General features: G+C 42.3%; 1 protein-coding gene across 1 annotated transcript; it reads left to right on the top strand.

Annotated features, from left to right (window-relative positions):
- Positions 1–15150: 15150 nt before the first annotated feature.
- On the top strand, positions 15151–19216 carry TEX13D (TEX13 family member D). The gene is made up of 2 exons (XM_027607629.1): positions 15151–17617; positions 17995–19216. The coding sequence occupies exon 1, from the start codon at positions 15298–15300 to the stop codon at positions 17605–17607; it is 2310 nt and encodes a 769-aa protein (XP_027463430.1). The 5' UTR covers positions 15151–15297; the 3' UTR covers positions 17608–17617; positions 17995–19216.
- The last annotated feature ends 1935 nt before the right edge of the window (positions 19217–21151 follow it).

Genomic DNA, 21151 nt, shown 5'->3' with positions numbered 1-21151 from the left:
TGTAGCACCCATATGGGTATTGAATCCTCTAAGAGGTTAGACTGGGCTGCTTTACATGGACATCTCAGGGCAGCAAGAAGGCAACAGGAAATTGCCCAGAAATTGTACAATGTCACCTCCACTGCATTCTTTGGGTCAAAGCAAGTCACAAGGCCATCCCAGATTCCAGGGGTGCAGATATAAACACTACCTCCTGATGGCGGGAGCTGCAAAAAAGCTTGTAGCCATTTTTCACCAAATTATCCTAAGTGAATTTGGCCTGTTCTTGAACTTCATAGAAATGATCACATTTATATGAAAGTACTCTTATTTCTGGCTTCTTTTGTTCAACATTATGTATGCGAAACTCAACCATTTTCTTAAAAAGATTTTTAAATTTATTTTAGAGAGACAGAGAGAGAGAGCAGGGGGAGGGGCAGAGGAAGAGGGAGAGAATCCTCAAGCTGACTCCCCACTGAGCATGGAGCCTGACACGGGGCTTGATCCCAGGACTCTGAGATCATGACCTGAGCTGAAACTAAGAGCTGGACGCCTAACTGACTAAGCCACCGAGGTGCCTTCAACCATGTTTTTGTGTGTGGCAGATTGTTCTTTTTTACTGCTACTGCTCATATTCCATTGTATGAACATACTGCATTTAAATTCAATTTATTTTTTTACTATTTTATTTATTTATTTGAGAGAGAGAGAGAGGGCACAAGTAGGGGGAGCGGCAGAAGGAGAGGGAGAAGCAAATTCCCCTGCTGAGCAGGGAGCCCAATGTGAGGCTCGATCCCAGGACTGTGGGATCACGACCTGAGCCCAAAGCAGACCCTTGGCCGACTGAGCCACCCAGGTGCCCCTATTTAAATTCAATTTAGTTAACATATAGTGTATTTTTAGTTTCAGGGGTAAAATTTAGTGATTTATCAGTTGCATATAACACCCAGTGCTCATTACAACAAGTGCCCTCCTGAATACCCATTACCCAGTTACCCCATCTCCCCGCCTACTTCCCCTCCAGCAACCCTCAGTTTGTTCTCCATACTTAAGAGTCTCTTATAGTTTGCCTCCCTCTCTGTTTTTCTTATTTTATTTTTCCTTCCCTTCCCCTATGTTCACGTTTTCTTTCTTAAATATCACATATGAGTGAAATCATATGGTATTTGCCTTTCTCTGACTTATTTTGCTTAGCATAATACCCTCTAGTTCCATCCACATTGTTGCAAATGGCAAGATTTCATTCTTTTTGATGGCTGAGTAATATTCCAGTGTGTGTGTGTGTGTGTGTGTGTGTGTGTGTGTGTGTGTGTGTGTATACCACCTCTTCTTTATCCATTCATCTGTCGATGGACATCTGGGCTCTTTCCATAGTTTGGCTATTGTGGACATTGCTGCTATAAACATCAGGGTGCATATGCTCCTTTGAATCACTATTTTTGCATCCTTTGGATAAATACCTAGTAGTGTAATTGCTGAGTCATAGGGTCATTCTATTTTTAGCTTTTTGAGGAACCTCCATACTGATTCCAGAGAGGCTGTACCAGAAAACTATAAAACACTTATGACAAAAATTGAGGAAGATACAGAGAAATGGAAAAACATTCCATGCTCATGGATTGGAAGAATATTGTTAAAATGTCTATGCTACCCAAAGCAATCTACACATTCAATGCAATCCTTATCAAAATACCACCAGCATTTTTCACAGAGCTGGAACAAACAATCTTAAAATTTGTATGGAACCAGAAAAGACCCTGAATAGCCAAAGCAATGTTGAAAAAGAAAAGCAAAGCTGGAGGCATCACAATTCTGGACTTCAAGCTCGATTATAATGCTGTAATCATCAAGACAGTATGGTACTGGCACAAAAACAGACACATAGATCAATGGAACAGAATAGAGAGTCCAGAAATGGACCCTCAACTCTATGGTCAACTAAACTTTGACAAAGCAGGAAAGAATATCCAGTGGAAAAAGGACAGTGTCTTCAACAAATGGTGTTGGGAAAATTGGACAACCACATGCAGAAGAATGAAACTGGACCACTTTCTTACACCATACACAAAATAAATTCAAAATGGCTGAAAAACCTAAATGTGAGACAAGAAATCATCAAGATCCTAGGAGAGAACACAGGCAGCAACGTCTTTGAACTTGGCTACAGCAAGTCCTTGCTAGACATGTCTTCAAAGACAAGGGAAACAAAGGCCAAAAAGAACTATTGGGATTTCATCAGGATAAAAAACTTTTGCACAGCAAAGGAAATAATCAACAAAACTAAAAGGCAACCTATGGAATGGGAGAAGATATTTGCAATGACATATCAGATAAAGGGCTAGTATACAAAATCTGTAAAGAACTTATCAAACTCAACACTCAAAAAAACAAAAAATCTGGTTAAGAAATGGGCAGAAGACATGAACAGACATTTCTCCAAAGAAGACATACAAATGGCTAACAGACATGAAAAAATGCTTAACATCACTTGGCATCAGGGAAATACAAATCAAAACCACAATGAGATACCACTTCACACCAGTCAGAATGGCTAAAATCAACAACTCAGGAAACAACAGATGTTGGCGCGGATGCAGAGAAAGGGGAACCCTCTTACACTGTTGGTGGAACATACCACAATTTATTTATTCATTCTACCATTGATAAATATTTGACTTGTTTCTAGTTTCTGGCTATTATAAATAAACCTGCTATTCTTGTGCATGTATTTGGAAGAACATATGTACTCAGTTATCTTGGGTATGTATCTAGCAATAGAATTACTGGGTCAGAGGGTAGGCTAGTATTAAGCTTTAGAAGATACTGCCAGATAGTTTTCTGAAGGGATTGCAGTAATTTACACACCCACAAGCATTGAAGACTGACAATCTGGTAAGGAATTACCAGGTCAGAAATGAAGGGAAAATGGTAAAGAGAATGGAAACTCACTATTATTAACAGACAATATAGAATTTAAAGTAAAAATCATTACTAGAGATGAAAAGGGAATCTTCATACAAATAAATGTTTCAATTCACCAAGAGATATAACAATTAAATATGCTTATGTTCCCAATAACATAGCTTCAAAATTTAAAAGCAAATATTGAGAGTACTACAAGGAGAATCAAACCCACAATCATAGTGGTAGATTTCAACATACTTCTCGAAATAATTGACAATACAGGCAGAAAAAAACCTCTTTCTCTCTTTCTGTGCATGTGTATATATATGTATAAATATAATTTGGACAACACAATCAATAATGTGTTTTTAGTAAAATTTTAATTCTGGAATAACTTTAAACATATAAAAAATTTGTAAAGATAAGAGAGAGAGTTCTCATATCCTCTTCACCAAGGTACCTTTCATATGAACTTCTTAACTAACCACAGTACATTTGTAAAAAGTAAGAAATTAACATTGGTACATTTACTGTTAATTAATATGCAGAACTTATTCAGATTTCACCAAGTTTCCCACAAATGTCCTCTTTTGTTTACAATATCCAATCTTGAATAACACAGTGCATTTATTTGTCATGACCCCCTAGTATTCTCCTCCAATATGTAACAATTTGTCAGTCTTTCTGTGTATTCCATCACCTTGCTAATTTTAAATCGTCAGGTATTTTGTAGAATGTCCCTCAATTTGGGTTTGTTTGATGTGATGTTTTCTCGTGATTGAAATCTCAATTTCCCTGGGGTTATGGGTTTTTGGAAAGAATACCATAGAATGAAGTACCCATCTCATTGCATCATACCAAAGGGTATGTGATTTCAATATGTTTTATCTCTGTTGATATTAATTCTGATTGCTTGGTTAAGTTAGTGTCTGCCAGGGTTTTTCACTGGGAAGTTACTATTTTCCCCTTTCCACACTCTGTTCTTTGGAATTGAGCCATTAAGTCAAAGCCCACGCTCAAGGGGTGGGGAATTATGCTCTCCCTCCTTTAGGGTGGAATATCTACGTAATTTATTTCAAAATCTTTTGCATGGGTGATTGTCCCTTCTCCCCCATTTATATATTTATTCAATCATTTTTTAAGATTTTTATTTATTTATTTAAGAGAGGGAACGTGCATGAGTAGGGGGAGGGGCAGAAGGAGAGGGAGAAGCAGACTCTTCACTGAGCAGGGAACCCGATGTGGGGCTCGATCCCAGGACCCTGAGATCATGACCTGAACTGAAGGCAGATGCTTAACTGACTGAGCCACCCAGGTGCCCCTCAATCATTTATTTATATCAGTATGGACTCATGCATATTTATTTTATTTTCTGAGTTATAATTTAATGTTATTTTATTTATTTTGTTCACATTGTACAATGAACAAATTTAAGCTAATGAAATATCTGGAGTACTATATCAAAAACTGCAGAAAAAATTGTTTTTAAGTATACATGGAAACATTTATCAAATATAATCATGAGCTGGGCCATAATGATGCTCCTAACACATTTCAAATAATTGAAATCATAAACAATGTAGTTTCCAACCTTGATGCAACTAAATTAGATATCAATAATAGAAATATATCTAGAAAATCCCCATATTTGGGAAATTAAGAAATAGATTTTGAAATAATCCTTGGGTCAAAGAAGATATCATAATGGAAATAATGGAAATTAGGAGATACTTTGAACTTCACAACTAATATATATATATATCACAACTATATATATCATACAACTTTCTCTATCTATCATCTATCATCTATCATCTATCTATCTATCATCTATCTATCTATCTATCATCTACCATCTATCATCTCTCTATCTATCATCTATCTATCTATCTATCATCTATCTATCTATCATCTATCTATCATCTATCTATCTATCTACCATCTATCTATCTATATCCTATCAAAACTTATGAGATACAGCTAAATTGGTACCTGGAAGGAAAGTTTGTCTTTTTTTTTTTGGAAGGAGAGTTAGTCTTAAATATCTATATTAAAAAGAAGGAAGATTGAAATTTAAAGAATTCATTACATTAAAAAAAATTAGCCCAAAGATTGTAGAAGGAAGAAAACAATAAGGGTGATGTGAAAGACAAAATATACTAGACAATTAAGGAGATGATTTTATTCATGCTATTGCAATCAGGTAAGTGTCCCTTAATGAGGAATGTCTCTAAGAAAAGGAAGAGGGTCTGAGGTTTTATAGAGGCAGGTAAACAAGGGAATTGTGGGTAAATCTTATAGGAGTCATGAGGAAGGATGGAAATAGATCTTATCTGAGGCATTGAGGAAAAGTAGAGGTGGGTCTACTCTTGGGATACCTGAGGGCAAAGTGGTCCACAAATGGGTGGGAGTACAGGGTTCAGATGTTTAACATTGTCAGTAAGAACAGAAATTAATGAAATAGAATAAAAAATAATAATACAAAGGGCGCCTGGGTAGCTCAGTTGTTAAGCATCTGCCTTCGGCTTGGGTCATGATCTCGGGGTCCTGGGATTGAGCCCCTCATCGGGCTCTCTCCTCAGCAGGAAGCCTGCTTCTCCCTCCCACTCCCCCTGCTTGTGTTCCTGCTCTTGCTATCTGCTATCTCTCTCTCTGTCAAATAAATAAATAAAATCTTTAAAAAATAATAATAATACAAAAGTGGACCAATAACACCAAAGTTGCTCCTTCAAAAAGACTGATAAAATTGACAAATCTCTAGCAAGACTGATCAAGAAAATAAAAAACGATCTAAATAATCAATGTCAGAAATGAAAAATGATACATCACTACATATGCTGCAGACATTAGAGTATATTATAAATAACCAAATGGGCAAATTTAGATCAAGTTGGAAAATTCCTAGAAAAATATGACTTATTAAAACTGACTCAAGAAAAATGAAGCAATTTTATTCCTACTCACCCTTGTAGGCCATGTCTTTATAAATCGAAGAAAATTGGTAGAAGCTGTAAGGTTTTTGTAAACACTCCTTTCTTCAGTACTAACTATAGGAAGCGAAGTAGGTTTGGGAGCACCAGAATTTTTTTTTCCTTGGTTCTCTCTTTTAAAAGTTTACAGTGTAAGGTTGTTCCCCTCTCCTTGTCTGGCTGCTGTTAGTTAATTTGGGGCAGCTAAAACAAGACTATTTTTTTTTAAGATTTCATTTATTTGTCAGAGAGAGAGAGAATGTGAGCGCTCAAGCAGGGGGGAGGCAGGCAGAAGAAGAAGCGGGGTCCCCGCTGAGGAAGGAGCCCGATGTAGGACTCAATCCCGGGACCCCGGGATCATGACCTGAGCTGAAGGCAGACCCTTAACAACCTGAGCCACCCAGGCATCCCAAGATTATTTTTTCTTAATTAGGGATCTTAACACAGAATACAGCAGAATGAAAAAGAATTACATAATTTCAACCCTCCTCCCTCCCAATTCCTTTTTTTTAAGGTTTATTTACTTAAGCAATCTCTATAACCCAATGTGGGGCTCAAACTCATGACCCCGAGATCAAGAGTCGCACACTCCTCCGACTGAGCCAGCCAGGCACACACTCCTCCCTCTCAATCTTATATGGTTCTTCTATGCTAGCCCTTGTAAAAGCCAAGCACATAGTTTACGGTAACGTATAAAGGGGAGCAGCCAGTGCAGCCATGTGTGTTGCTTTCTAGTAATCTAACATGTAGGTTAAAGATGAAAAGAATCTGGAAGAGTATATGATCAGAAAGTAGCTGAGACCAGTGGTCTACAAATTCTTGTTCACAGATCAACTTCATCAGGATCACCCAGGGAGCATTTGGTCTGGGGCCAGTCCTGGAAATATGCATTCTATAAGTCTATTGGGTGATCCTGATGGATATTTAGGCTTGGGAACCACTATCTTTCCTATCTTAAGCATCGATTGTTTCCACTGTGCTATTATATTTAAGATGACTCTGTTCAGTAAGTTCTGGAATGCAGAAATTCTGTACTTGTAATGAGACTGAAATGCAAACTGGTAAGTAAGACCATTCTGAAGAACAATTTAGCAATATATAATAAGCTGGAGATGTATGCATGGGGAAAATTCTACTTCAAAGCACATACTCATAGATGTATATCAGGAGACTCCTAAACCATTAAAATGAATGAGCTAGTTTACAGTTATTAACATGGGAAGATCTAGAAAACATCATAGAAAGTGGAAAATGCAAGTTGGCTGCCCCAAGATGTACCACAATGACATATTGATTATTTTGACTCAAGTTTACTTAAAAAACAGCCTATGAAAGAAGCACACTCAGAACCTCCTCTGTCTCCCTGAAAATGGGAAATAAATCTCTCATGGGAAAGTTCCCCTCCCTACACCAGGAGATAGACATTTTTATCACCAGAGAGAGGGAATCTAGAGCCAAGAAGTCTGTATAAATAAACCTTGTTACTTTTTACTAATTTACTACCTCAGCCCAAATTCTGTTTAAGATTCGTTACTAACTGAAGCTCCCAAATACAAGTTTTCTTTGTCCTGTCAATTCCTCACAAATTTATTGTCTTTTTGTCAAAAATGTATAAAACTTGCCTGCCCTGGTCATTTCTTTGGGTCTCAATTCTTTGGGTCTCAATTTCATTATTGGGCCTCCATGTGCAGGTAATGAAACTTTGGTTTTTTTCTCCTATTAATCTGTCTCATGTCAACTTAATTCTTAGTCCAGCCAGAAGAACCTTGGACAGAGGAAACTTTCTTCCTCTCCTTCTCACATCTCTGGTGACAGCACAGTACTGAGTGTGCCCTTGGGCAGAGAGAACAGGGCGGAAATATTGCCTTCTCAGTTGCTGCTCTGATGGGTACAGGGTCTGTCTCCCCTGCAAGGTTTGTATGAGTGTGCTTATTAGGGTGATGGGTAATGAGTGCCCTTACCTGGCATAAGGCCCTGTATGATCTGGATTCTTCTAAACTCTAGTCCCAGATTTCCAGAGAACAGGGTGACACCTCCAGAGAGAGGTCAGTTCTCTTCCTTGTCACCGCCTTGTGACAAACAGGACAGCAGTGGGGTGTGGAAGCCAGGCATTGGCAGAATTTGTCAAGAAGTCACCATCCTCTCTTCTCAGCCTTGAGGCAAGTCTGGAAGGATAACTGATTTCTTCTATCAGTGACTTTACAGGCCTGTCCTTTTCAAGTTAGGAAGATTTGGATAAAGTCCTACTAGCTCTCCCTGTTGCCCATTCCTTTCTAATAGCAAAATGTAATCCACTGAGCAAGGCTAACAAAGGTTGTGGAAAAGGAATACCTTAAGTCGTATTTCAAAAGAAGCTGTGGGATGGTATGGGGTTGGGCTCATCCATACCACCCTCGCTGGTGAAAAACAGAAGACCTTACCTCTTCCTGTTTATTCGATCATCATCTATCACCTATTGACCTTTAGGTACCCAGTACCCTCAAAAGTCTCCTCCTTGCCATCAGATCAAAACCAGAACAGTAGCCATTTTATACTGTAGTATACATGCATTTATATTAATGATATAAATGCATGTTGGAGGTGGCCCTATTGGTAAGCTATTTGTAAGAACGGTTGGGGCAAAAGGTTCTATCCATTTCCTCCAACTCTAGCCCAGTGATTTTTCTCAAAGGCTGTGTCCCCAGTTTTTCTGTACTAGTCAGTCTATGCTTGACCTGAAAGAAACAGCTGCTCACAGATCTGCAACCCAACTGGTTCCTCCCCTTCTGCTTCAGCCCCTACCTTCTGCCCCAACTTTCAGTCTTTCAGGTCCTAGGGGATTAAGAGAGTCCATTCTTCTTTGTTTCACACCAAGACACTTGGCTGATGACTCATCTGTCCTTGCCCTCCCCTCCAAGTGTGGTGATCCAAGCATGACTTGCCAGCTAGTTAGTCTGCTGGAGCTCAAGGCCCCAGAGTCTCCACTTCCTTGAGTTCTGCAGGGCACCCCAGAATGTGAGCAGATGTACGAGATTGTGCGTATGAGTGTGTTTGAGGTGAAAGTTGGGGTGGCAAGACTTAAAGTTGTGAATGACTCCAGTGAAAATGTTCAGTGGTGATGTTACTTACAGATACTTGAGAACGAACAAGGAGAAAGGAAATACAAAAATCGTTTGTCTGCATAAAAAGAATTTATGAGATCTGCTTACTCTTCATGGCTAATTTTACCATATGCGCAATAATAACTGTGTGTGTTGTCAATACGGGTTAGATGAAATTGATTGTAAGTTATATTTACTTACAATGTGACATTGTGTTCAGCTATGCTCACACTGTGTTGATTATCTACTATGGTTTCCTACTGGTGCATTTTGCTCACGTCCGGGGAAAAAATTTCAGGGAATGTGACTAGTATTTCTGAGATTAACTGCCCAGGTGCCTCCTCTTTTTTCTTTTGGCAGCTGCTGGGCAGCTATATTGCAGAGGTCACTGTGAGTGCAAAGCACCAGAAAAGAAAGCAAATGTAATAAAAGGTGTAAATTTTCCTAAAACAGTATAAAATTGTTCCTCAGTACTCAGCATATATAGCTTATATTTACTGTATATTTTTTTCTCTATTCTATTTACCACCTTTGATTCTTGGGAGATTAAATCTGCACAAGCGTAGATACATACTAAAATGATGAATGTTAAAATGTTATTTTCCTTCCTTTATCATCAATGATTATCATTTAAAGTTGTTATGAAGCCTTTGTGACAGAGGTTATACTAAAATTGAAAGTATATGAACTTACTGAAAATCATGTAAAAATTAGCTATGTTTTTAATGTGGTTTCTCAGATTGATTAATTTATGCAATTGAATTGTTCTGCTCTCTTGTAAACATATATTCACACTTTGCAAACTTGCACACCTGCAAAGTAAAGGGTGGTGGTATTTGTGATATTATCATTGCTTCATCAAGAATGATAACTCAGTCAGGTTACTTGTAAAATCTCACTTTATAGGCCATTGTATATCACCTTCTTGTTTTTTTTTTAAGATTTATTTATTTATTTATTTTGAGAGAGTGAGAATGAGAGAGAGAGAGAGTACATGAGAGCGGGGAGGGTTAGAGGGAGAAGCAGGCCCCTCGCCGAGCAGGGAGCCCGATGCGGGACTCGATTCTGGGACTCCAGGATCATGACCTGAGCCGAAGGCAGTTGCTTAACCAACTGAGCCACCCAGGTGCCCCTATCACCTTCTTGTTTAATACAATGGAAATTGATTACACAAAGGTCTTGAAGGCAAAAATATCTTAAATTTCATAATAATAATTTTAAAACATCTGGGCATTTATGAAATGTTGCATTAATTTAGGAATAGTTTGAAGTTGTTATGAAGTTTAACATAGTATGAAAGCGCTTCCCAAAAAGATAGACACATCGGTGTGGATATGGTGAATTTGTTTCCTTTTGGGATGTGTGTGTCTCTTCAAAAAAAATTACTTTTCTTTGGATTGAAACCATGACAAGGATATTGCCTTAGAGGTTTCAGTGTGAATTTTAACCAGGATTATAAGAATCATGGAATAGTTTCTGTTTTTCTCCCTTTCTTTCCTTTCCCCCATCTTTCATTATTCCATTGTCCCTTCCCTTTGGCATTTATAAGCACTAGCATGTATCTGGAACTGTGTTAAATGCTAGGGATCCAGAAATGAAAATATACAGTCTTTGTTCTCAAGGGACTAAGTCTAGTTGATGAGAAAGAAGAATAAAAAAAAAACTAATTATGGTATTGGTTGTGGAGTGGTCAGGAAAGTCTTCCTGAAGGAAGGTGATGGCTGAGCCACAAAGATGAATGAGAGATGACAAGGAGATGAAATTAATCTTATTTGGAATATTCATGGTTTTTTGGCTATGACACCTTTCTTTACACCAAAAAAAAAAAAAAAAAAAAAAGACAGAATAGGAAACCCCAGGGCTCCATCCCTCCATCAGTGAGCTAGCAAAAACTGTCAGAATCAACTTTTACAGAACTCTGGAGTCTAATTGAAAATTTACAACAACCAGGGCAAAGCTTAATAAAAGAAGCAGGTGCATTGCAGCAAGAGAGTTTTCTGATGTTTTATTTTTTTAAATTTTGTTTTCTGATGTTTTGAATGATCTACTTACCCTGCTCCACATACCAGATTGGAGGTGGCCATGAAGACAGCAGGTGGAGCACCTAATGCAGCTTGCCAAGTACCTGTGGGACCAATACAGACCTTATTCTCAAAGAACTGTGGTTGTGTATTTCCATCTGTCTGGTGACTCCCTGAAGGACTGGTGTACAAGGGCTTGCCTTTGTTTTGCCCAACACAGAGTGTTTCCAGGTCTGGGGTAGCTTTCCAGATGGCATTTGCCAGAAAGCACTTAAAAGAATTGGCCATAGCAACCTGGGGAAAGGGCTAAGAGTCAGGACAAACAAGAGACGGATCAAAAAGGCTGGGAAGAGAGTGGGAAAGGAGGCGTGTGGGGGAAATGAGGGCTTTTTTTTTTTAAAGATTTTATTTATTTACTTATTTGAGGCGGGAGGGGGGAGGAGGAGCAGAGAGGGACAAACAGACTCCACGCTGAGCACAGAGCCCAATGCAGAATTCCATCTCACGACCCTGATCATGACCTGAGTCGAAATCAAGAGTCCAGTGCTTAACCAACTGAGCTACGCAGGCATCCTGGAAATGAGGGCTTTTAAGAGCATGTGCCCAAGACTGGATTCATGCTCAGAAAAGGCCTAATCCTCGGAGACAATCCCAAACTTTCACCTCCCACTGACCTTCAGGTTCTGCACAAGCAGGAAGTAAAGTTGAAAGCAGTGTTGTAAACAGCCGGGCTAAGCATTGAAGAGGTGTCCCAACACAGAGGCAAATTTCCAAGAGTGGGGAGCTTTTAAGCTTCTGAAAAAAATATTTGGGGGCTTCAGGTGTTTATAGATACTCTGTCAATACACTAGCTGACCACTGAGCTAATGGAACACAGACTTCAGTGGCCATATATGATAAAAAAATTAGAAACTTTACAAAAATCATTTAGAAAAGTAACTAAAGCAACAACCTTAAACAAGCAGCAACAACAAACACAACAAACAAAAACTGAGTTAATTTTTGTATATGGGCTGAGGTAATAGTCTACCTTCATTCTTTTACATGTGGATATCCAGTTATATCAGAACAGTTTGTTGGAGACTATTGCCTCCCCATTGAATGGTTTTGGCACCTTGTGAAAAATCGATTGCATAGATGCATGGGTTTATTTCTGGACTCTCAATTCTATTGCATTGATCTGCTTGTCTTTATGCTAGTACCACTCTGTTTTGATCCTCTAACCTTGTGTAATAAGTTTTGAAATCAGGTAGTGTGAATTCTCCAACTTTATTTTTCTTTTTAAAGATTATCTTGGCTATTATTAGAGTCCCTTGCCCCTGTTATTTTGAGATCAGCTTTTACATTTCTGCAAAAAGAAAAAGGCTACTTTTTTTATTAAGGATTTTATTTATTTATTTGACTGAGAAAACAAGTGGTGGGAGGGGGGCGGCAGGCAGAGGGAGAGGGAGAAGCAGACTTCCCACTGAGCAAGGAGCCCGATGTGGGACTCAATCTCAGGACCCTGAGATCATGACCTGACCTGAAAGCAGACTCTTAACCGACTGAGCCACCCAGGTGCCCTACTACTGGGGTTTTAATGGGGATTTCATAGAATCTGTGGATCACTTTGGAGAGTGTTGCCATCTTAATAATATCTTCCAATTCATGAGTACAAGATGTCTTTCTACTTATTAGGTTTCTTTTACTACTTTCAACAATGTTTTGTAATTTTCAGTGTGTAAGTCTTGTACCTCTTTGGTTAAATGTATTTCTTTTTTTTTTTACTTTTATTTTATTATGTTATGTTAATCACCATACATTACATTATTAGTTTTTGATGTCGTGTTCCATGATTCATTGTTTGCATATAACACCCAGTGCTCCATTCAATATGTGCCCTCTTTAATATCCATCACCAGGCTAACCCATCCCCCCACCCCCTCTCCTCTAGAACCCTCAGTTTGTTTCAGAGTCCATCGTCTCTCATGGTTTGTCTCCCCCTCCAATTTCTCCCCTTCATTTTTCCCTTCCTACTATCTTCTTCTTCTTTTTTTAACATATAATGTATTATTTGTTTCAGAGTTAAATGTATTTCTAAGTGTTTTAGTCTTTTGATGCTATTGAAAATGGACTTATTTTCTTCATTTTCTGGAAATGGGATTGCCAGTATACAGAAATACCACTAATTTTTACATGTTGATCCTGTATGTTACTACTTTGCTGAGTTTATTAGTTTTAGTAACTTTCTTGTGGATTCTTTGGGAATTTTTATGTATAGGATCACGCCTTTCCAATTTGGATGTCTTTTATTCCTTTTCTTGACTAATTGCTCTAGCTAGAAGTTCTAGGACAATGTTGAGCAGCAGTGGTGAAAGTAGCATTCTTGTCTGCTCCTGATCTTAGTGGGGGACATTTGAGTCTTTCACCCTTGAGTATAATGTTAGCTGTTGGGTTTTCATAAATGCCTGTTTCAGGTTGAGGAAGTTTCTTTCTGTTTTGCTTTTTGAGATATTTTTCTAATGAAAGTGTGTTGCACTTTTTTGGATTTTTTTTTTATCTGTTAGATGATCACATGGGTTTTTCCATTCATCCTAGTAATGTGGTGTATTATATTGATTGATTTTCATTTATTGAGCCACTTCTGTTTTCCTGAGAAAAATCCCATCTGGGGGATTGAACTTTTTTAAACATTATATGATCTATCCTTTTTTATATTTTAACAATTTTGTTCTTAAATCTTTGTCTGATATTTGGAGAGCAACTCTAGCTCTTAGTTGGTTACTGTTGGCATGGAATAGCCTTTTCCATCCTTTTACTTTTAACCAGTGTGCATCTTTGAATTTAAAATGAATCTCTCAGGGACAACATATATTTGGATCATGCTTTTTAAAAAATTATCTATTCTGTCCATTTCTGCCTGTTAATTGTAATCTTTTTACATTTAATATAATTACTGATAAGGAAGGACTTTGGCATTTTGCCATTTGTTTTCTAAAATGTCTTATATTGGGGTGCCTGGCTGGCACATTCAGTTAAGGGTCTGATTCTTGATTTCGGCTGAGGTCATGATCTCAGGTTCAGGAGATCGAGCTCCATGGCTGACTCTGTGCTCAGCGGGGAGTCTGCTTGAGATTCTCTCTCTCCCTCTCCTGCTGCCCCTCCAACTCACTCTCTCTCTCAAATAAATAAATTTTAAAGAAAAAAATGTCTTATATCTCCCTCCACCCCAATTCCTCTACTACTGCCTTCTTTTATGTTTCATTGATTCCTTTTTTGTAACAATTTCTATTTCCTTCTCAGCATATCTTTTAGTTATTGTCTTAGTGTTTGTTCTGGGGGTTACAGTTAACATGTTAATGTATAACAGTATATTTTAGATTAATACAAACTTAATTTCAAATGGTATACAAAACCTTTCATTCTATACAGTTTACATTGTTACTGCCACAAATCACATCTTTATACCTTGTATACCAATGAAGACAGACTTGTATTATTTTATGTAGTCATCCTTTAAATCATATATTGAAAAAAGAGGAATTGCAAAATGCATGAATACTATTTTTTGTATTCATCTCTGTAGTTACCTTTAGCGTGTGCTTTATTTCTTCGTGTAGATTCCAGTTATTGTTTAGTGAAGCTTAAAGCACTTCTTCAGCATTTCTTATAGGGAAAACCCAGATTATGAGAGGAACATTTACTCTAAAAGAAGAAGAGAGACACCCTCTGAGAATAGCTGATCAAGTAAACATGAGAGTGAATTTGTAAGGAGAGTTCAGGGCATTCATGGCTCAATCACTGAATTTTCTTGATGACAGGGACTCCAAGTTCATTTGTTCAGGATGACAAGGGAAGTGTATAGACAGTGTGACTGTACTGAAGGACTGAAGTAGTACCTAAGAGTTATGGGAGGCAGAACTGAGATAAGAGCAGAACTGCACCCACCTACGCAACTCTATCACCCAACTAGGTATTGGGTGGGTGTTGATTGTCCTTCTGAAGTTCTTAGAAACAAATTCTTCCATAGGCTCACTGAAGTACCCAGTGCAGCCATCCAGCCTATTCGCCCTGCTCGGGGCACTCTGCAGAGGGAGGTGGATCCCAGCAGGCCTTGCGGGGTGACTCAGAGGTCGTCTCTGTGACGTGTAACACCCTCGCCTGGTAGGGGTTGGTGTGGTGAGGGAATCTGCTTTACTCTTTGTGAGGAAAGCAAGGTAGAGAGGAAAGAGGCTGAGGAGGAGGGCCGCACTGGAAAGAGACTTTAGTGGGACTGAGTGGGGAGGTGAGCGGTGGACTTTACTGGTGGCAGCAGGGGCCGTATCATCGCCTGTGAGGCGGTCGGTTAACTAGGCCGCAGCAGCCATGGCGGTTGACTTTGGGGACCACGCCAGCGGGTTCCGCCACACGGAGGTGATCAGGTTCATCAACAACGAAGTCCTCATGAACGGCGGCGGCCCAGATTTCTACGTGGCCTTCCGCTCACGGCCCTGGAATGAGGTGGAGGACCAGCTTCAGACCGTCGTGGCCGACCCTCAGGTGCCGCGCACCATTAAGAGAGCCTGTGCCTGGAGCGCGCTGGCCTTGAGCGTGCGTGTGGCTGCGAGGCAGCGGGAGCAGCAGGCGCACCGCCTCCGGCGGCTGCAGGAGCAGGTGGAGGAGCGCGAGACGGCTGCCTGGGCCCTGGCCTCCGAGCTGCAGCGGCTGCGTGGGGATCGAGAGGAAGTGGCCACGCAGTTGCGCTTCACGCAGGTCGCCCTGCAGCAGGCGCTGATCGAGTGTGATGTGCTTCGCGGGCGGCTGCTCCACGTGGATAGGTCGGCCCATATCATCCCGCTGGCCCATGAAATACTGCCTAGGCCTCGAGCCGAGCAGCATGGGACTATAGCCTGGCCCCTGAATGCTGAGCAGCAGAGAGATGTGGTTGCTATGGGGTTTCCTGGTAGGTTGTATCTCGAGGCCCAGGTGCCAGCCCCGGCAGCTGTTCTTTACATGCCAGGTCCCCCAAGTCCCTGGGCTCAGGCCATACAACCCCCTCTGCCAGCGCCGGTGCCATACTCACTTCCATTCCAAGCACCACTCCCAGTAGGAATCCCTTTCTTGCCAGCTCTGCCACCAGCAGTAGTCATGGATGCAGAAGCTGCAGTAGTCCCACTTCAGATGGTTCCTCTGGGGAGCTGCCCACCTGGTCCATGTGCTGCAGTGGGCTTCCGGGAGGAGGGGGCCCCACCGTGGGACCAAAGGAGTTACAGCCAGGAGGGAGGTCCTGAGATCCTCCAGAATACAGTCCCCCTGGGGAATATCAGAAACCTTAGCCAGGAAGGTCTAGGGAAGCCTCAGGGAATGGTCCCCTTTGGGGATAGCTGGAGCCACAGCCAAGAAAAAGGTCCAAAGACGGCCCAGGGGATGGTTCCTCTTGGGGACAGCTTGGACCTCAGCCAGGGAGCAGATCAAGGGACACCCCAGGGGATGGTCTCCCTTGGGGACAGCTGGAGCCAGATCCAGAAAGGTCCAGAGAAGGTCCAGGGGATGGTCCCCCTTGGGGAGAGCTGGAGCCTCAGCCAGAAAGAAGGTCCAGAGAAAGCCCAGGGGATGGTCCTCTCTGGGGATAGCTGGGGCCGGAGTCAGAAAGAAGGTTTAGAGAGGCCCCAGGGGATGGTCCCCCCTGGGGAGAGCTGGAGCCTCAGCCAGGAAGATTCAGAGAGATTCCAGGAGGTGGTTACCCTGAGGGCCAGTGAGAGCCACAGCCAGGAAGAATTTCCAAAAAGACCCCAAGGGATGGCCCCCCTTGGTGCCAGCAGGAGCAATAGCCAGGAAGAAGATGCCGAGAGGTCCCAGGAAGTGGTTCCCCTGGGGGTCAGTGAGAGCCACATCCAGGAAGAAAATCCAAAAAGACCCCAAGGGATGGCCCCCCTTGGTGCCAGCAGGAGCAATAGCCAGGAAGAAGATGTAGGGGGGCCCCAGGAGGTGGTACCCCTGGGGGCCAGTGGGAGCCACATCCAGGAAGAAAATCCAAAAAGACCCCAAGGGATGGCCCCCCTTGGTGCCAGCAGGAGCAATAGCCAGGAAGAAGATCCAGGGGAGCCCCAGGAGGTGGTACCCCTGGGGGCCAGCGGGAGCCACAGCAAGGAAGAAGGTCCAAAAAAACCCCAAAGGATGGCCCCCCTTGGTGCCAGTAGGAGCAACAACAAGGAAGAAGATCCAGAGGGGGCCCAGGAGATGGTATCCCTGGGGGCCAGTGGGAACCACAACAAGGAAGAAGGTCCAGAAAGACCCCAAGGGATGGCCCCTCTGGGGGATAACAGTAGCCAAAGCCAGGAAGGGGATCTGGAGAGACCCCAGGGGACTGGTCCCCTGGGGGGCAGCAGAAGCGACAGCCAGGAAGAAGGTCCACAGAGGCCCCAGGTGCCCCCCCTGGGGGATGGCTGGAGCCAAATTATGAGGGAAAACCCAAAGATACAGCAGCCTCTGGGGCAGAAGGCCAAGCAACCAAAAGGGAAAAAAGCTTTGGATTCCAAGCACCAGGAGAAATTTGTCTCAAGATGCAGTCCCAAGGATTGGGACTGCCCATGGTGTAAAGCCATGAATTTTTCATGGCGCAAGTCCTGCTATAAATGCAAGAAAGTCTGTGTGGCAGGTGAGAGTAGAGGCCGGGACCCAGGACAAACTCACTAATTTTAGGAAGGTAAGTAAGAATGAAAACACTCCAAAGGAAAACCAATTTCCCAAGTCCCTCTTCTGATCAAAAAAGTAACTTATTTACTTCACAGAAATTGTGAAAACCAAAATTATTGTAGAGAAAGTTAAATAAAACAATCCATTATTCCATTACCGAAACTAACAACTTTTTATCATTGTGGGTACTACATACGTAAATACACACTCCTTTCTGGTTTCTTATTAACCTCCTTTTCTCGAATATGCCATGTCTTTGGGAATAGCCATATGGTCTTTGAGTTATAACTATATTGAATTTCAGGAGCACTGCTCTTCCTTCAAAATGCTATTGTTCCTTTGTAAACTACAGTGTTCATGTTTGTTTCTTGTTTTTAAGTTTTATAGGTGGGGGCCTGTTTTTGTGTCTCTGAGCCCCACAGAACTTGTTTGTTGCTGAAGAAGCTGAACCCGTCCCATTAGAAGATTTCCCAAGAGTCTAAAGAAATCACACCTTGACTCCAGCTGACCCGCACCTCGTTGAGACCCCCCATTGGCTGGAACTGAGAAGAGTGAGAGGAAGTCAGGGAAGAAGAGATGCTCTGGCACTCAGTAGGGGGGCAGGGAGGGCAAAACAATTTTGTTCGAATGTAATTTCTCTGTTGGGATTAATTTGGGAGAGTTGGGGGGGTGTTGCAGTATTAAATTCTATAGATGATAGTAAATTTGATGGATTACATTTAATCGTTAAACAAATAGTTATTGTCTAGTATGTGTTAAGAGCTAGACTTATATGTTAATATCTGGTGCACACATTATAACTTGATTTGGTGAGTTTGGTTAGATAACAGGAGAGAGCCTAATTTGGGATGCAAAGTATATCAGGAGGATGTCTTTGCCTGGCATACAGCATGATTTTCTGGTAAACCCAACTGAAATGACATCCAAATATATATATATATATTTAAAGATGTTATTTATTTATTTTTGAGCGAGCGAGCACAAGCGGGGAGAGGGGCAGAAGGAGAAGCAGACTCCCCGCTGAGCAGGGAACCCGATGTGGGACTCAATCCCAGGACCCTGGGATCATGACCTGAGCCGAAGGCAGGTGCTTAACCCACTGAGCCACCCAGGTGCCCCACATCCAGATATTTTTGCAGTTCTGGGAGTAACATCAGGGACTTTCATGAAAGAATTTGAGTCACTGAATTGCTCATCTCACTGTTCACAGGTGAGACAAATGAGCAGTGGCAGAGATCAGGAAAGTGGCTTCATGAAAGTGCAGGTGGGACTTTTCTGATACTCTGTTGATTTCTTACTTTGAGAGGAACAGCTATCTTCCTGGTTGCCTGAATGATCGCTGGGTGACTTAAAGAAAGACAGTACTTGAGAGAGTGTTGGCTACACCCTCGAGCCCTCAGCTTTGGATCACCACCATCCCAAGCTCCTTTCCAGTCAAGATGGATGAAGAACAAAATGGATTCCAAGGGCGAACACCATGCTGTGGATGGTGCTTCTCTTGGGAAGACTAACTGGATTAAAAAGAGAACTGGACTGAGAGAAGCCCTTTTGAGAATGCCCCGGGCCCCTTCCCTCCCATTTGGTGTGTTCTCTGCAGGCTCTCTGCTCCCCCGAGACAGGTGGAGCCCAGGGGCTGGGAAGTTAGATGGTCTCCAGTCTGAACGAAAGGTGTTCTCGAGTTCCCCCATGAAATCCCAGCTCACCAAGCTCAGCCTCTGTCAGAGGTTTCCTGATTCTAGTAATAAAGAGTGTGCACTTGCCTGCTGTGTCTTCTGTGTGGTGTGCATCTCGGGGCAGGTTTGCTCCAGGGCGGCAGTTTAAACCCACATCTTCCCACCATCCCACCGAGGTGAAGGAAAGTTCGAGCTCATTCACTGAATAGAGGCCCTCATAGGGCCTCTCCTCTTCCAGCAAGTTACCCAAGATGGGGAGGGGGAGGAGCTTCTATGGGGCCTTCAATCCACTGTGACTGTCCCTGCTCCCCTCACTGTCTGAGTCCACACGGTCCCTTGAAGGTGGGCACCTCCCCTGCTCTTAGGCCCATGGGGCACGAGAGGTGAGGTGGGGACGGGGCTTCTGTCTAGGCTGGGAACCCGGATGCCTGGTGTCCAGCCTCCCTATGTGCACCAAGAAGCCATTTCCCTGAGGCCCTGTCTCCCAGAGTCCCAGCAGAAATTTCCCTTCTGCATTTCTGCCCTGCAATGCACGGTCCCCTCCCTCCTATGCATAATCTCATGAAGGTGCTCAGCGTTCTGGGAAACAGCCAGGTTTAGACGGCCTGTTAGTAAGACAAATGTTCCCTGAGGCAAAGGGGAGGGGTGGAACCTGGCTGCCTGCCTGGTGTAGGGACAGGGGATGGGGCAGAGAACTGACCTTACCCCACCGGCTTTCTCTCTCTCCTCAGTCCCGGTAACTGGGAGGCCTTGCTTACTAGAGAGGAGCACTGGGGACGAAGAGGACCATCAGGGACATCGGCCTAAAGCTAGGTTTTCTGGGTCAGGGGCTGGTTTTGTGATACTCCTATGTGTGCCGATAGCTCCCTGGAATTTTGGGAAGATGATACACAGATGGGACTTGGGAATTTTCCAACATAATCCACCTCGATGTACTAGTCCGTCACTAGATCTCACTATGGTTGCTTTATTTATGGTTTCAAATGGGCTCTGCTGTTTGTTGGCATGCCTCTAGGTCTGCATGAAAGCAGACTCACCCTGTGCATAGCTTTTATATAGCTTATTATTATTATTACAGTCTTTCTGGGTTGACAACTTCCAAAACAACCTGAATCATTAAGGCTGTCAAATCACTACCTGTTTTCTGGGCCGGGTACACACAAGAAATGGTAGTGGTTTCTGAGACAAGAACCTGGGCTTTGGAATTAGAGAGACCTGAGTTTGGATACTTGTGCTGTTATTCACTAGCTGTGTGACCTTCAGCAAGTTGCTGAACTTCTCTGAGCCCCCAACAAATGGGTTCTTCCCTTCCCTATCCCCCAGGATTCTGCTCTTGGTGCTGTGGTAATGAGTACAAGGCATTGTTAATGATGGCAAGAGCTACCATTGAGTGCTTACCGTGTGCCAGGTGCTCTAAGCGCATTACCCTTTTTGGTGACTGTAAGGTATGAATAGGTACCCGTATCAGTAGTTCTTCAAAGTGAATACGATTACCCCCATTTTACAGGTAGGGTAACTCAATACCCAAAGTTGGGAATTGGTGAAGCATGGCTTCAAAATGAAATTGTACAGGCTCCAATGCCTCTGCTCTTTCCATTATGTTACTGTACCTTAAACTTGTACCCTTACTGAGTAATACATTTGCATGTCACATGGGTCATCAATGCCTAAATCCAGCGACAGGACTGTAATGGAGAGACTTGGAGGCATAGTAACAGTCCGGTGGTCATGGTCATGCTGCTCTTTAAGAATTTCTCAAGCTTTGTGACAAGTGCCCAGCTTGGCTGCCAGTGAATAGGACCACTTACTATCTCTAGACTGCAGAACCAAGAAGGTGCTGGTGGTAATTTAGGCAGTGGAAGCGATTTGTA

Source organism: Zalophus californianus, chromosome X (genome assembly GCF_009762305.2).
Source record: "Zalophus californianus isolate mZalCal1 chromosome X, mZalCal1.pri.v2, whole genome shotgun sequence".
Lineage (NCBI taxonomy): Eukaryota > Metazoa > Chordata > Mammalia > Carnivora > Otariidae > Zalophus > Zalophus californianus.
The sequence above is the reverse complement of the archived record's forward strand: the minus strand, read 5'-3'. Positions and strand labels throughout refer to the sequence as shown.